The sequence below is a fragment of the Castor canadensis genome, chromosome 9, assembly GCF_047511655.1.
Source record: "Castor canadensis chromosome 9, mCasCan1.hap1v2, whole genome shotgun sequence".
Taxonomy (NCBI): Eukaryota; Metazoa; Chordata; class Mammalia; order Rodentia; family Castoridae; genus Castor; species Castor canadensis.
This window is the reverse complement of record NC_133394.1, coordinates 116,200,424-116,217,904: the sequence shown is the minus strand read 5'-3', so window position 1 is coordinate 116,217,904 and position 17,481 is coordinate 116,200,424. Positions and strand designations below refer to the sequence as shown.

Sequence of the window (17,481 nt, the reverse complement as noted above, 5' to 3'; positions counted from 1 at the left end):
CCAAATTCCCTGCAATGCCCACCACAGTATCGTGACTATAGAAGAGCTTTAGTAGATATCCAGGGTTTTTTAAAAAAACAAAAAGCCTGAAATAAGACTTGTTAAATTCAATGTAAATATGGGATTTTGAAATAAAAGATGTGACATCCTTGTTATGCAGTATTCTGAAGTCACTGGAAGTCATATATAGAATGATGGTCGCTTACATGAAAAGATATCCCTTTTCAACATTAAGTTACATATAGAATACTCAAAGATTCATCTTTCCCTCAAATGCTAACCCTCTCTTTATCACTATTACTTACAATAATGAATTACTATAAGATGAACATCCTTTTAATTACCAACCAGGAAAAGAAAATGAAATTGACTGATACCTAGAAACCCTTCCATATAACCTGTTTTACCTCAACCTTCTCCTTTCTCCCCAAAGTAACTAATGAGTTTCACAGCATTCACTGCCTTGCAAAAGCACAGAGCACCCCTGAGGTACTGTAGTTCAGGCTTGCCTATTTTTTTTAAGCTTGTTATTTTAAGTCTCCTAAAATTTCTGGGTTCCCACTCAACCCCTTTGTTTTTCTTTATAATTTCACTAGTGAAAACAGGGATTTGACTTGTAAAGCATATCATAGTTTGGACTTTGCTGGCACATACTCCTAGTGAAGTTATACAAGTTCTCTCATCCTCTCTATTTCCTGAACACTGGCAACTGAATCCACAGGGTTGACTAGGCTTCATTCCTTTGGCAAGACTATAGGTGTCTGTGGTCTCCTTTCCTTAGAAGCCACCTATCTCATTTCTCTCTTTTTTGTGATGCTGGCAACTGCAGATGCGCCATACTTTAGCCCATTAATTCACTGTGTCACACAATAATAATATTCCAACTCAGCCACTTACTTTTCACTTATAGTTAGGAATGCTTTCATAAAGAATTCATTTCTTCCATCTACTGTTGGTTCCCAAGAACTGAGGTCTTTAACTGTTATTGTGTTTGGCTTCTTGGCCATACCCCTGTGCTTTTTGTTCCCTCTAATTGGAGCTTGCAAAGAGAGGACAGGGAGTTATAGATTGGTAGGAAATTATTCAGTGCAAAGCTGTTCATTTCTTCCTCTTCATCAGTGTTGAATAAGAGCCTTGGAGGAAATGAAATGTTTGAGAAGACACAGAGAAGTAAAGAGCACTGTGGGAAACTCTGGGGTGTGCCTGGTGGCATGACAGCCATACCATGTTTCATACAACCATTGGGAACATGTGCACAGAGAAGGGGAGAGACATGCCCAGGAATTGCTATTTCTGCCAGGTCCCCCCAGCTGCCTGGATTGCATACTAAGGGGGAGTGATGGATTAGTCACTCTATGTCATAGTGAGGGGAATAGGATTCCTACTTCTCCCCCTAATGCAAGGATACATCTGCATTTTGCTTCTGGCAGGGCACAGAGATGTCAATGATGTTGGATTGTGACTGGACAAGGTAACACAGGCTTGCTAAAACATGTTGCCTGAGAGAATTGTGATACTTCAAGCCATAAGCACATTTTCTCATCAGAGGTGTAGTCTTTAGGTTTGTGTTGTTGTTGTTGTTGGGTTTTGTTGTTGCTTTTTAGTGGTATTGGGGAGTTTAAATTCTAGGCCTCATGCTTGCTAATCAAGCACTCTACCACTTGAGCCATGCCTTCAGCCCTTTTTATTTTAGTTATTTTGCAGATAGAGTCTCACAGTTTTCCCCAGGCACAATGGACTGGCCTGGACCTCAATCCTCCTATTTATGCCTCCTGTATAGTTGGAATGACAGGCAAGTGCTAGTACACCTAGCTTTATTGATTAAGATGAAGGTCTCACTTTTTTCTAGACTGCCTTTGAACTGCCATCCTCTCATCTCCACTCCCAAGTAACTGGGATTACAGGCAAGCAATATTGTGCCAGGTGTTCTGTTGTTGTTGTTTGTTTTTAATTGTGGCCCCTCTGGGATTCTAAGGTAAGTCTTTGACATGACTGTCACTGTTCAAAATGTCCATTCCCAAGTGAAGGTGAAATTAAAAAATAATTCAAAAAGTTCCAGGGCAGACTGTGAGACAAGCAAAATGAAACAATGGAAACGATAGGACAAGAATAGATTCATGTACACCTGCATATGCATGTGTGAGTAAAATCTGTTTAGAGGAAATAAAATGACAGTGCATCTTCTTAATGGACGGTCTAGTATCTACTGTCCTAAATACTGTTCTAGAGGGTGCTATAGTTTGTCCCTCTGACACTTATGCAGAAGTTTAATCTCAACTGTATGGTAATAGGAATATAGAAACTTAATCAGATTATGATGTTAAAAGTAGTGCCTTGGGAAATCATTGGGATTGAGTAAGATAATCAGATTTGAGCTCCCAAGGTTGAGTATTGGTGGCTCCATCTGGGAAAAGAGTTCTGTCTCTCTCCATGTAATGGCCTGTGCTACTTTGGTACTCTGCCAACAAGGCCATCACCAGATGCAGCCCCTCAACTTGGAGCAGAATCATGAGTATGCATGAACATCTTTTCTTTATAACTTACTAGTCTGTGGAACTGTGTTATTAGCAACAGAAAAAAATGTACTAATGCATAGGGAAAACTATCCCCACATATAACAAAGAGGGCTGGGTGTTGTGCTTTCATCCAAATGGTTATTTAGTGCCCACGAAAACCAAACTCCTGACAGTCCGGGATTGAATTGGCTGCCTCCCTCGAACCCCTCCTCAGACCACTTTTTTTTTTTAACCTCAAGACTCCCTAATGGCTACAGGACCACAAGAAAACTGCAATAAATCCAAGGCCCTGAGCCCTTCAGCCTTCTAGCATCCTAGCTGCCAACAGCCTTGACTAAGAGGATGTGTGTTAAGAAGTAATTCCTTCTGGCCACATGAAAGTTGACTGACCTGCTTCTAGGTTTCTAGCCCAAAGCCAAAGATGAGGCAAACAATTAACTACCAAAAGTGAAACAAGTGAGTACAAAATGAAAACAGAGCCCAAGAGTAAGAAATCACTTCTAGACGTCAGTCATTGGAGATTTTCTGATTCATTTTTAAATTTCCCAAGAGTCTACTCAGTATTCTTCACTTCTGCCCATCTGTCTTTCCCCAAACAATTCCTCTTGAAAATTTAAAGAGGGCCACTTGCTTAATACTATTTGGAGCAATTACACTGTTACTGAAACAAATTAATACAATGGTTCCAAAACCAGTATAAGTCACCAAAATTCCTGGAAAGGTGAAAATAAACTCATTAAAAGAACAGGCTACCAAAGTTTTATGTGGCTATACTTCCTATTCACTTCTCAGATAAAGTTTCTGTTTTTGAAGCTGTGTTTCTAAAGGGAAGAAAGATAACATCTGCCTTTAGATGGAGCCAAGAAAATCACACATGGGATCTGATGTTGAGTTGAAAGTGATGGTAATGATATTAAGCAATGTGGATTTATAGCCCATTCATAATGACACATTTGTTTCGGATTTAAGTTAATTAAGACCATTTTGTTTCTTTTCTGCTACCACATGCAACCTTTTAAAAAGAAAAAGAAAATAGATATACTTTCTTAGAAAGATTCCAGACTTCAGTAGCATACTGTCAATGCAGAAGAAAAGAGTTGAATGCGTATTTTGTCACAGTGATTGTATGTGTCAGCTGCTGTACTTACTACAGTTGCTCAGACTGCTGTCTGAGTCACACAGAAAGCTACCACCACATGAATGGAGGCAGGAACTGTACAGGCATCTTTGGTCTCCTTCTTGACATGGAGTCTGACCTATGGAGGGGGAGAGGCACAGTGGCTTTCATCATCTGTAAATTCTTTACACTCTGTCTAAAGAATTAAGAATGTCTGATAAAACTGAGGAATGAAACAACTTTAATTTCCTTCCAACTTCTCCAAAACTGTCAAACACATGTGAAATAGATGCTTTCTTGATTCATTTTCCTGGCAACTAAAAACAATCCAGTTATTCCAAAACAGGATTCTGTAGGAATGAAGAAATAAGAGATAAGGTACACTAAAAAACCAGTCGTTGTTGCTTTGAATGGAAAAAAATAATACTTCGCTTATACCTGATCACAAAATAAAAGATAAAATTCAAGCTATTAGAAGGAGAGAAAGTAATATAAAGATATTGAAATTCTGGATATTAGATGATATATTTTAAAGATTCATTTAATCCTAACACTCCCTCAAAGGAAAATGCTTTCTCTAGTAATAAGCAGGGTATCAATGCCAATGCAAGGATGCTTTATCATAGTACAAGTTATGCAGCTGTTATCCATATTTTCAGTATGTCTTTGGGAAGACGCCTCAGCCTGGCTGTGATGACCTGAGGACAAGGTTTCTTGTTTGCAACTGAATGACAGCAGTAACATCAGCATAATGGCTTTTCCTTAAGGTAGGTAAAGAGGAAACTGCTTTTCCCATTGATTTCCTGGTCATTTGTAAATTAAATGGGTAAAGTAATAAATTACTTTCTATCTTCTTTCCATTTCTCCCCCACTACTACATCAATTACTTTCAGATATGGCACCTTGAATCTAGAAAATCGGGCAAGGAAGTTTTTAGTACAAATAGTCACATGTGTATATTCATAATCATCCCTATACATAATTCTAAGACAGTGTTTGTTATCCTGGAATCCTTCTCCTTTCCAGTCCCACTATTGTGAAATAGTATATATTATCACCTTGCAGAAAAGACATGTTGCATTTTTTGTTTAAAGTCAACAGGGTTCAATTTTTTCTCAAGACAATCCTAAATAACTTTCATAAGTTGAAGCTCTTCATGCACTTTTAAGACATCATGCCTTCACTATTAAGTAGTAGAGTGAAGGATTGAAGTTAGGCATCTGGCTGTAACAACCATATTCTTAATGACGAAGCTAAGCCAGTATCATATAAACCAATATGACAATTTTTAAGTTTGGGGGATACTACTATAAGCACTATATGAGAGGGTTTCCATACAAACTTTGGCTTAAAATGACAAGTGTGGAACCTTATTTTTGACAGAAATCATCACATTTAAAAACCGACTTATTTGACTTAGATTTTTCCTTTTAAGTTTCACACATGGATATCACACTCCTTATAAAGTATATGTAAACTTATTGCTTGATAACGTGAAATATTAAACTGCCTCTCTGAACATGGTTATGTTTAAGAAGCCATTACAATTAATTTCAAAAGCCAATTTCTTATAATTGGAATCTACTCTTACTTAATTGGGTGCTACACACTAAACTCGTCTCTATCATGGCTTTCACCATAAACCAGTTACCTGAACTCAACCATATTGCTTCACCTCTCCTCCACACTCTTAGGAATGATTTCCCAGCATGTGTTACTTGAACATTATATTTACCAAAAGAAAAAGTTTCTAGGGCTATGAGGACCACTGTGTTAAGCAATATGGAATTATTTATATGGAAATCCTACTTAGGCACTAAGTAACTTTCAGGTGGTTTGTTTTACTCCCAATAAAGGAATGTTCCAGAGATTCAGGACACACTCACGGTCACTGCAGCTCTCCTCGTCACTCCCATCCTTACAGTCCTCATCCCCATCGCACTGGAAGGTACTAGGAATGCACTGTCCATTTCTGCATTCCACCAGACCCTGGCTGTGACAGGCTAGGAAAGGCCAGAACAATATACACCTTATTTATTAACTCTTCTTTCAGTCTGCAGAATATATAATTGATTCCCACTTATCAGTCATTGCTTTTTTAAATTTCAAGCATTTATGGATTGAAATATTTCCTTCCAGAATTTTTCCTTCCTAAAGAATACTTAGTAAAAATTATCTTTGTAGTAAGAACTGTGTGGTTGTTTTCAATGATGGTAGTAGAGATACTTCCAATAATAAAATCTACAATTCATAAAGGGCTTATTACATGGCTAAAGCTATCCTAGGTGCATTGTGTATGTGATCTTGAATCCTCATAAAACCCTTGAAAAGTAGACAGTATAATCCTTGTCTTACAGATGAGGAAACTGATGCCAAGAAAGCAGAGTGCCTCTCATAAAGCCACATGGCTGTTAAGAGGCAGGACCAGAATAGGAAGGTAAGTTTGTCTGGCTCCAAGCCCACATATTTCATTCTATACCTATCCAAGACAATTTATAATATCATATAATGTAATGCAGTATAGTGTAGTGTAGTGTAAGTATAATGTGATATAATATAACAAGCCAATTAAATAATATATGTGAAAGAACTCATATTGTACATAACACACAATAAACACTTTATTTCCAAACTTGCTAATGACATTTGGTATTTAAAGGAGATGCTCTGGGAGCCTTCTGGTCTCTATAATTTCTCAACCTTCTATGCCTACCTTCTTTTAGAGCATCAGAAACACATGTGTCATGAGACCTCAGCCTTCATTGAATTACCATCTAACATTAAGATCCCTGTTCTTAAATCAAAATCAAAGCTCAGCTCCACTCATGGGTTTTGGGTTTTTTTTGTTGTTGTTGTTTTTGTTTTGTTCTTTTTGACTATCATGTACTTGCTCCCCCAAGATCATCTCCATACGGCTCACTCTGTTCTACTGGTCTGAGAATCAAGGGCTCATCCATCTCAAATTCAACTCAGGGTAGAAGAAAGCCGGGCACTGCATTTGTGAAAATTTTTACAACTTTTCTTATGTGAAAATATAAACTATGTTATCAGTATTTCTATTTTTGTCTCAAATTATAAGCCAATTAAATATTAAATTTCATGCACAATGTTTATAGATACTTTATTCAAATTCAACCAACCACAAATCAAAAATGTTCATGGAAAATAATGTCCCTACACTAAGAGCACAGATTTTTTTTCTTCTCATTATTCCCTAGTCAATACAGTGTAAGAACAATTTCCAACACTGTGTTAAGTAGTATCAGTAAACTAAGGATTATTTAAAGTATATGAGAGGACATGCATAGGTTAGATACAAACTCTTTACCATTTTATAAAAGGGACTTGAATATCCCCCAATTTTGGTACCCACCCAGGGTCCTAGAATGAATGCCCTGTAGATATCAAGGGAAAACAGTATATCAACTCTACTTTTATTAGATAACAAGAGATAAAATAAAAAGTTTAACTAGTTCAAATATGCATGAAATACATCATATTAACTTTTTCAGGTCAATTTAATCTCTTTTAATATATAATTGCTACTGTTCAATAATTTTTAATATCATCTACTGGGAATAGTACATTTTCTAGGTAGTAAAACGATGGTTAATGGTCACACTTGCTACTGGTTTGGTAGTGAAAATTAAACCTAAAATTTTTAATTCACCCAGAAACACAACAGGCTATAAAATGATAATTATTATCACACACTTTCTGTGTCACTGTTCAAACATTACAGGGGCTCTTCTTTCTGGCAATTCTCCCCATTATCTACAAATGGCTACTGAAAATGTTTGGAGGTTCCTGAAAGGGGCTTAGCTATACAATGTTTGCAGGAAAAAGATCCCCTGGTCTCTGGAAAGAGCATTACCTTTGACAAAGTAACACACACACATAAAGGGACAGAAGCAATGAGAGCAAAAACATATCAGCCAAATGAGCTTGGAAGTGGGGGACAGAGATGTGAAGTCACACACATTACATTGCTATTGTTATCACATCACTCAACCTTTATAGGCTCAAACCAAAGTATAATATTCACTCCCTCTGAACACTATTTAGATGGTGAACCTTGACTATAGTCCTCAAACTTGAGTAGAGTCTAAAAGAAGAAACTAAAACATAAGCAAATGAGAATCCTAGGGGCACTCACAGCAATTGACCTCATCAGACTTGTCCACACAGTCATGGTCTCCATCACACACCCACTCAACTGCAATGCAGCGCCCATCCCCACAGCGATGCTGTTTTGTGGGATTGCAATCTGGATAAAAGAAAATACAAAAAGATGAGGAGAAATAATGCACAAAAAGACCTACTTAGAATTGCATGGGTCACAACTCTAGCTGAAGAGAATCTATTCCCATTGTTCTGATGCTTTCAATAACATTTTAACGATGGATCTGACACAATCAAAATGCCACCTCCCACAAAATATGATACCACTGCTTATATCACAGTGAGTCTGCTTCTCAGTGGAGTAACAACTCTGCCCAACTTTCCCAAGAACCCAGCTTTATCCTTATCACTGTTATCTTTCGTTTTCTTTCCTTATGAAAAATTTGTGATTTTTACACTGACTCAAATAACAGAATAGTGATTTATTTGTGTTTCACGATGCAGAAGATATCTGATTGAAAATATACTTGTGATTGGTCTCTCTTGTTTCTAAGAATTGTAACTTACCTCTCTGGCAAATTGGGAAGCCAGGTATCTCCTTGTGTCATCTCTCCTGGCCCTAAGCCTAGGTTTCCTATAGTATTATTTATCAGAATATGTACTCATATTTGAAAGAACAGCTAGGTGAGCAATGAAAAAACTCTTTTTTCATGATTCCTTTCAGCCTGAATTTAAACTATGCCCCAATCAATCTATAGACAGGAGCAAGGGAAAAGGGAGCGGGAAAGGAAAACTAAGTGATGTTTCCTCTCACAAAAGGCAGAAGCCATAGGCTGCTTTGCTACGAGAGTAGTATAAAATAAATACAAACAGCTCTTTAAAAGATGTACGTGGGTTCACAAATATCAGGCTCAATAGTGAGAAAGCCTCATGAGTCTCCAATAATGGAGCTAGTCATAGGCTTATGAGAGACCACGCACTTTAAAGGGCATTTTGAAGCATTTTAAAGGGCATTTTGAAGTGAAGTACATAGAAGACATATGCAAAGAAAAGGCAAAAAGTATGAATAAGGATGCTTGGGTGGGAACAAGAAGATCCACCCAGGCCCAATCTAACAGCCAGGGCAAAGGCTGGTCCAAGAGAAGGTCATAATTACCCAAACAATAATGTAAATTTTGTGATATCCTCCTGTCTTCAGAGGTGTTATGTTGAGTGGTGAGACCATCCTTTTTTTCACACTAACTATACCTTGGCCCTTTCCACTAACCTATGTGGCTACTAAACGATACTCACTGCCCCCTCCCACATTCTCCCATTTACCTCATTGGGAAAAGAAGAGGTTGGATTAGATAATCTCTAACATCTCTTGAGACTGTAGATTCTATGATGTATATAATTACAAGTCTAGTCAGTCCCAGACGGTAACCCAGATCTATCCAGTCACTCATGGGATGGTTTGCACACCCTCACACTTTTCATTACTTTTATGCATGCAGTGAGGGAAGTTAGATAGTGTTCCCAAAAACCAAGTTTCCAAGCATGGGGCTATTTCTGATGCTCCCCACTCCAAGACATTCCTCAGATCCTTTCCAACATTCCTTTCAATAGTCTAACGTTGGACACTGCCCAACATCACAAGGCCAGTGTCCATCTTTATCCCCGCTTGCCCATTTGTTCCTATTGCAAAGTTCATACTGACAGTCAAAAATTCTAAAATTGGTCACAAACTCAAAACAGTAAATAGGCAAGAGTAATTTCATGAGATAGCATTTGCAGTTGAGCATGGCTCTCCAAAAGATAGATTCATGCTTTAAAAGATAAAACTAGCATCTTATCTTTATGCATAAAATAAATGTATTATCCTAACCCTAGATGTACTACTGCACGAGTCCCTGTTGTTTTGGGGAATCAAATATAAGAGAGGATTTTGGTTATGTATAACACTTTGCAATGCATCATCTACAAAGTTTTGCTCAAGAGCTCAAAATCCAAACATAAACCACAGGCTCTAAACAGAAGAGAAACAGAACACTGACACAGAGGAAAAAAAAATATTAGAACTTTTTAGACAACTTTTACCCATCTTTTCACATCCACTTTCTTAACTTTCATTAGGATGACTGTGTAAGAAGTAGTACCTTGACACATAAGACATTACTGAGACCAGTGCTTGAACAAACTTTCTAAAAAATAAGACACCCAACAATTTTGTGACTTAGCCCAATAATTGTATTAACAAAGAGTGAGCTACAAGTTCTTGGCTATACATTTCTGAGATTTTTAAATAAAACTTTGTTGAAACAGTGCCACTTACCACAGTTTTGCTCATCGCTCAGATCCCCACAATCATCATATCCATCACACACCAGGCTGTAATTCAGGCACTTGCCTGTGCGACAGCGAAACAGATCCTCACTGCAGTCTGCAAATAAGAGGAGCTACCAATGTGTCATCAGCAGTGTTGATGCTACAGCAATACTTTATTTAATAAAAGCCTATGATGGGAGGGAAGCCACAATGGTAATTTGGTCCACACCTATTGTTTTACAGGTAAGGAGCTTGTAGCACAGAGAGATCCAATGGCTTGCTCAAGGTCACTCAACAAGTAATTGCAGAACCAGAACTAAGACACTCTTGTTTCTCAGCCAAGTACTTCTAGCACTTTTTGAAAGTCTCTATCTGGCTTTTCCTTTTATTGCCTGAAAGCTTCTTAATAGTCAAAGATGAGAAAAAATATTCTCAGTTAACCACTGTTCCTTATGAAGTTCATGTTCATACATTAACTTTAATAGAAGGTGAGTAGTTCTTTTATAAAAGTTCTTCCTTCATAGTAAAAGTCTAAGATGGTGAATAACAAACAAAATAGAGAACTAAGCCATCTAGATTTTAGAGCTGTCACTTCTTTCACATAAACATTAATGGTGAAGTTGCTTGAGTGTGTCATTAAAACACCCTCTAAAAAGCAAGTGCTGTCCTAAGGTTATGGTGTCAAGATAAGAATAAGTGATATATAGTCTCCAGAAGCTTATATTTAATGTTGAAATAAAGTACATGCAAAGAAATGGTTTCTTAATTTTAGTAAGAACATAAGATCTTGTCTTAAGATTGACCAGTGGAAGAATGAACTTCCACTTTCATTCCATCACCTACTAGCTATGGTACTTCTAGTGCTCAACTCTAGATGTCTCTGAGATGATCTTTTCAAGGGGGCTAAATCTCATAGGAAGTCTAAGTCATTTAAGAAAGGTAAATTTAAACCACAATAACACCCAATGACATGGCTACAATCAAAAAGGGAAAAAGATAATAATACCAAGTACTGGCAAGGATTTTGAGAAGTTGAAACCTTCATGTATTGCTGATGGAAATATAAAATACTACTGTGGACAGCAGTTCGACAGTTTCTTAAGGTAATGATAATTTTGCCATACAACTAATTTATGAATTCTACTCTTAGGAATCTAAGAAAAATTGAACATGTGAAAAAGATTTGTATATAACTGTTTACAGCAACATTATTCATAATCACCAAAAACTGGAAAAAATCCAGATACTAAATGATGAATGGAAACAAAATATAGTATACTCTAACAGTAGAACACTATGCAGAGATTAAAAGAATCAAACTACTGATATATGGGACAGCATTAATGAGCCTTAAAATGTTATACAAATTGAAAAGAATCAGATACAAAGACTACATATTATATGACCCATGTATGGAATTTCCAGAAAAAGCAAATTTATAGACAGAATTCAGAACAATGCTGCCAGTATCTAAAGGAGGTAACAGTGATGATTGACTGTAAGTGGATGGAAGGGAAATTTGGAGAAGATGAAAGAGTTCTGCAACTGGATTGTGACCCACGGCTATACATTTCAATAATTTTTTTAAAAAATCAATAATGAAATTAATGGTTAGTATATTTTCCTTGCTTATAATTAAATGCAAAAAATAGGTTGTTTAAGACTGAAGAAAGATCATGGGAGATGGGCAGAATTTTAGTTCATTGACCAGGAATAGTCAATGGTCCAGTCTTCTGAATTCCACTGATTGTCTATTGTCCTATGTCTCATGCAAGGACACTTCTTTACTATAAGCATCCCAAACCAGATGACAATTCATTATCAAAAGTCTTTCTCACCTGTTAGCCCACCTCTCTCTTAGTTCTAGTGTTCCACAGCACAGTAGGATGACTATAGGTTACAACAACCAGTTATACACCTTGTGAAGAACTAGAAAAAAAGAAGTCTAATGGCTCTAAGAACAAAGAAATAATAAAAAATTGAAACAATGATTACCTTGATCTGACCATTTATATACTGCATGTATGTGTTGAATTATCATGCTGTATTAAGTAGGTATGTGCAATTATTAGGTCAATTTTTAAAAGCCTTTGGCATTGACCAGTTAAACTGTTAGCCACATCAAAATGATATGTTTATATATGCATGAATTATAAGCGCCTATTTTTAAAAAGCATTCCACTAGAAAGAATCATCTTTAAAACTTTTAGAATCCCATCATTTTAGGAATGGACTGGCCGTTAGAGATCATCTGTGCAGCACCTTCACTAAGAAGACATGTGTATGCATACACACATAAACGCACATGCCTGTGTATACTTATGTTCACACTTACAGAACTTGATAAGTACTTTTTTTATTTTTTTACTGCTCCATCCTGAATAATTTTCAAATGAGGATGACCATAATAAGGGAAAATTCAAGAACTAAGAGAAGATCCTAGTTATCACCTTAACAGTCCTATTTCTTCCTGTTCAGCAGAGGGCACTCTCTCCCTGGTCTGCATCCCACTGCAGAATGGGGTGTAGGACAGCTGATCCCAGAAAGGTTATGACATTGGCTTTCATGTGCACTAGACAGATTTTGGGAACATATTTGTGAAGTTTTGAAAGGTCTTTTAAATTTTTGTTTTGTTTTCATCTAAATTTCTCTTGTGGGAAGTTTTGCTAGAAACCACAAAAACCAAGGAAATAAGGCTTCTCAATTTGACCATTAGTACAAAAGTACATGCACTCTCCCAAGAAGGTAGGGAGGAAAGGGAAATGTTAAGCCATGAGTTAAGTTCTTTTTAAGCAGCGCACTTTCCTTTTTGGATAGTAGGAGTACTAGGAACCAAATCCTCCTTTTGTAATCTAATTAATATGAGAACACACCAAAAGTTTCCAAAGGTTTATATGACCTCTGTGAGGCCCATTCTGGATCCATGGTAATTCATACTAAAACACCTTACAGGAGATATTTTTAAGATTAGTGTTGTTATTTATTAAACTATTCCATAAATAGAAAGAACTCAGGCATTTTTTTTTGAAACTTTTCATTATTCACACAGGTGCAGATTCAACTTTCTACTCTTAGAACTTCCTTGGTTAGAAGACACTTTCATAAGTTAGATTCAAAATTAGCTGCATTTGGAACACATGTCGTCACTTCCTCCCTAAGGTCTATGTGATTAGTAAACACTCAAAACCTAGCCAATGGGCAGCCAGAAAGACATAGCAAATAGCAAAAATCACAGTGCCTCTTTTTATTGGAATAAATGTTTATTTGAACTGAAAAGAGATGTGGTCAGTGCAGTTTAGAGCCAATAAATAAACATTTTCAAAAGGTGTTTGCTGTGATTTTCCTGCTCAATACAAGCATAATTTTGCATGACCTAAGGTGGATGTTTTTCTACCTACAGCTCTTTTTTCTTAAGGAGTGCTTGATACAAAATGTTTCTTCTGAAGTTCTTTCAAGCTAATATTTATTTCAGTTTTGCATCTCATTTGAGAGACTACTAACTTTTGTCCCCCAAAATCATCATTAAATTAAAGCTGGAAAGTCATAAACAGAAAACCTTTTATCAAGGACTTTATTCTATTTGCTCAGTCTCTAAGGCTCTGTAAACATAAATGACTTGCCTCAACACAAGAAGCAAGTATGGAACTGCATGTCTCTAATCCTAGCTACTAAGCTGAAATCAGGAGGATCACAGTTTGAGGTAAGCCCATGCAAAAAGTATGTGAGACCTCTAACTCAATGGAAAAGGTTGGGAATAGTGGCACACACCTGTCATCCCTGCTGCAGCAGGAAACAAAAGCAAGAAGGCTCTCAGTCCAGGCTGGGCTGGGCAAAAAGCAAGACTGTATCTCCAAAATAACCAGAATAAAAATGGTTAGAGGCATGGCTCAAGCAGAAGAGTACCTGCCTTGCGAGTGGGAAGCTGAGTGCAAATCCCAGTACCACCAAAAACAAAAAAAGCCAAATATGGAAGCTCAATTTCCTCCCGTAGAATGGAACAGATGGGTAGGACCAAAGATCATTTCATCCAAACTTCTCACGGTGAGATGAACACGGAGGTCAAAAGATTTGCACATCATCATTCAGCCAATTAACAGCAGATTTGTGAGTAGAGGCCAGACTTCTCGAAATGCTAGTTTTTACTACTATTGTCTCTAACTCTAGAGGAGGGTTTCTCAACTGCCATATAATAACTTTTTGAACTGGGAAGTTCTTTGCTGGATGGGGAATGGTTGTCCTGTGTATTGTAGGATGTTTAACAGCATCTGGGGTCCTCAGTTCCTGGATATCAGTAGTATCTCCTCCCATCCTCACAGCTGTAGCAATCGTAACTTTCTCCATACATTGCAAACTGCTACCCACAGGATTGAGAACCACTGTTTTAGAGTATGCTAATGTCACCCGACGGCAAGACCTAGCTTTAATCCTATCTTTTCTACCAGGTTCTCCATACAACCCATTCCATCATCTTCTCTTCTCATAGGACTTGGTGCCACTACATGTTTGTTTGCATCAATATTGTTTGGCTTTATTCCTTGTGCTACTTAAAAATACTGTAGCTAATGGTTTTTATGCTTATATTCTATTTTCCTGCTTCAACTGAAAGCCTCATAAAGAAAGAAACCAAGTCTTAACATGTCTGCTTGCTGGATACATAGAACATGCTTCACAGATAGCTGGAATTCAGGAATATTCAGTAGTTTAATTGGCTTGGTATAACAGATTGCCACTACCCAAAAGTGAATTTTGAACATTTGAAGCATCTTCCTTTAGGGTAGAATGAGATAGTTTTATTATTCTGATGGGAATTTTTCTAGCATTTACTTACATCCCTGTCTTAGTGAAAAAAAAAAAAAACTATAGTAAAAATAGTCTTTCTTTTTTTCAGTGATACTGGGGTTTAAACTCTGGGCCTCACACTTGCTAGGTAGGCACTCTATCACTTGAGCCACTTTAGCAGCCCAAGTCATTTTCGATGACTTAGAAATATCATTTGAAATACCAATATTTACTTTGTGCTGTTCAGGTTACATCTTTTCTTAAAATAACTTCATGTTACTGCTTTTAAAATCATTGAGCATAATTTTAGTGTTTCTCTCTCCCCTACCACGTATCAGCTATCTCCAGGACTTCTAGTGGCCATTCTCTACACTATAGAAATGAGAGGTGCTGAGTGGATACTATGGTTTGGATATGAAGTGTCCCCCAAAAGACTCAAGTGTTGTAGAATTGGTCACCAACTGGTGGCTCCAGTCACTGAGGTACCTGGATCATGAGGGTTCTAACCCAATTTATGGAACTGATCTACTGATGAATTTGTTATTTGATGGCATTATTGGGAGGTGATGGAAACTGTCAGAGATGGGACCTCACTAGAGGAAGTAGGTCACTGAGGGTGTGTCCTTGCCTCCCTCTGCTTCCTGGTCACCAGAGGTCAGCAGCTCTGCCTCACTATGGCCTTCCACCATGATGCCTCACTACAGGTCCAGAAACAATGGAGTCAGCCAATCATGGACTGTAACCTGTGAAATTATCAACCAAAGTGAATCTCTCCTCTTTTTTAACTTGTTTCTCTCAGGTATTTGTCACAGTGATGAAAAACAAACAGTGGAGGAGTGGAAGACAGAAATACATAGCAAAATTAAAAGAACAACAATCACAAGTATAAACCTAATTGCTCTTTGAGAATTACTGTATGTCACACGTTGCTCTACATGCCTTATTTCCAATGAAGCAATTCTAGAGATAGTTTAATTTTCACTTTCTTAATAAAGAAATTGAGACACAGAGATGGAGCATTTTGTCCAAGTTCTTGAATAGGAAACGGTAAAAACAGTAATGTAGGCAGCCTGACTCAAGGACATATAGCATTAACACTGTATATTGAATATTGCACTGTATTCCATATAATTACATAATTAGCATCTTCAAAAAACAGGAAACAATTTTGCCCAAAATTCAAAGCAAATGATTTCTAAGAGTACTTGATGATGATTTTATGTGACCTAAAGTATGTAGTTCTTCCTGTGACAACCATTTTCCTTGAGGCTTTTTAAAATATATATTTATTTACTAAGCACCTGCTATGTGCCAGACACAGATCTAGAAGCTGGTTATAGAATCAAAAGATTTTAAAATGTCAGCAACAGACACCAGATACATTCTACGCCAGTGGTTTAGAACCTGACTGCATGCTAGAATTACCCAGGCAGCTCTGCAAAAGCACTACCACCAAGGCCCACCTCCAGGCCAACTTAATGAGAATTCCTGCACACAGAACTTCCTAGGGACACTAATGTAGAATCAGCCTTGATGCTAAGAAAAGTCAGGGTTATAGAAGTAGCCTACAGAACTAGAAATTTTTTAAGTAAACTTTGTCTAATTTTCAAAAATACTTCAATTGCATTACTAAAATTGTTCCAGGCAGTTGGAAATTTTTTTCATTCAATAAATACTCCAGAAGAGACTGATAAATAAGAAAAAAATAGGGAAGAAAGTAAATAGTCACAGATACAAACAGAAGTGTTGCTGTAACAGAGCATCTGGAAGAGTTAAATGCGTTCTTGTCATATAAATGATGAGAGCATAATCATTCACCAAATCTGAACTTTTATGGACAAGTCAACAGCAGCAAAACTGAAAGAAAAGTGTTAGATTTGCAATCATTCAAGACCGGGTTCAAATTTGCCACTTTGAATCACTGGCAAACACCCATCCTTGGAAGCCCTAGCTCTGCATCTGTACAAAAAGGGGTAGATAATTCTTCATGTGCTGATAATTAAACAAACCATGCAGGTGAATGCTTCTAGCACAGTTGATGGGGTAATTCATAAATAATAAGTCCATTCCTTTCTTTGAACATAATTAAAAAAGAAATTAACAACCCAACAAACTCTACCAGCTACCTAATTCAGCCCATGTTTTATTAAAAAAGACAAATGCTGAGCAAGGGACCATTTTTACATCTAATCTATGGATGAGGATCTCCTGGAACTCTGACTCTTGTTTGCCTGCCAGACCTGAGGAACAGGGAATTTTCTTCTGCTTCTCACTTGGAACACTCAGCAGAGCTTCCTCACCTCTCATGAGTATTGTGTGTCTGTGTTTTATGTCTGATTTGCAGCAAGCTTACTTCAGATACTCACTATTCCTTCACTGCAGGGTGGTGATACAGGAGTGTGGGAGCGTCCACCAATACTCGTGCTGAAATGCTGCATTCATTCAAGCTCTGAAGCAAGTGTCCTTGTAAGGTCAGAAACAACTGCATTGGAAGCCTTCTGTGTTTCAAGGGATGCATTTCCTCAATGGATCCAACTAGATCAGTTTTGAGGTATGTTCATCTTTTTAAATCAATTGTTCCGAGGACATTGCTAAGTGCCTTCCAGAGCGGCAATACCTTCCTGTTTATTCAGTGACTAG

At 37.3% G+C, this 17,481-nt stretch overlaps 1 protein-coding gene across 2 annotated transcripts in view; it reads right to left on the bottom strand.

Moving 5' to 3' along the window:
- Corin (corin, serine peptidase) overlaps positions 1 to 17,481 on the bottom strand; it is a 251,062-nt gene that overhangs the window by 59,218 nt on the left and 174,363 nt on the right. For both annotated transcript variants that reach the window (XM_074042313.1, XM_020158428.2), the window contains 4 exons: positions 10,070 to 10,177; positions 7,790 to 7,900; positions 5,520 to 5,636; positions 3,665 to 3,772 (listed from right to left, as the gene is read on the bottom strand). In XM_074042313.1, the coding sequence (XP_073898414.1) occupies positions 3,665 to 3,772; positions 5,520 to 5,636; positions 7,790 to 7,900; positions 10,070 to 10,177 (444 nt within the window). The remainder of the gene's footprint in view (positions 1 to 3,664; positions 3,773 to 5,519; positions 5,637 to 7,789; positions 7,901 to 10,069; positions 10,178 to 17,481) is intronic.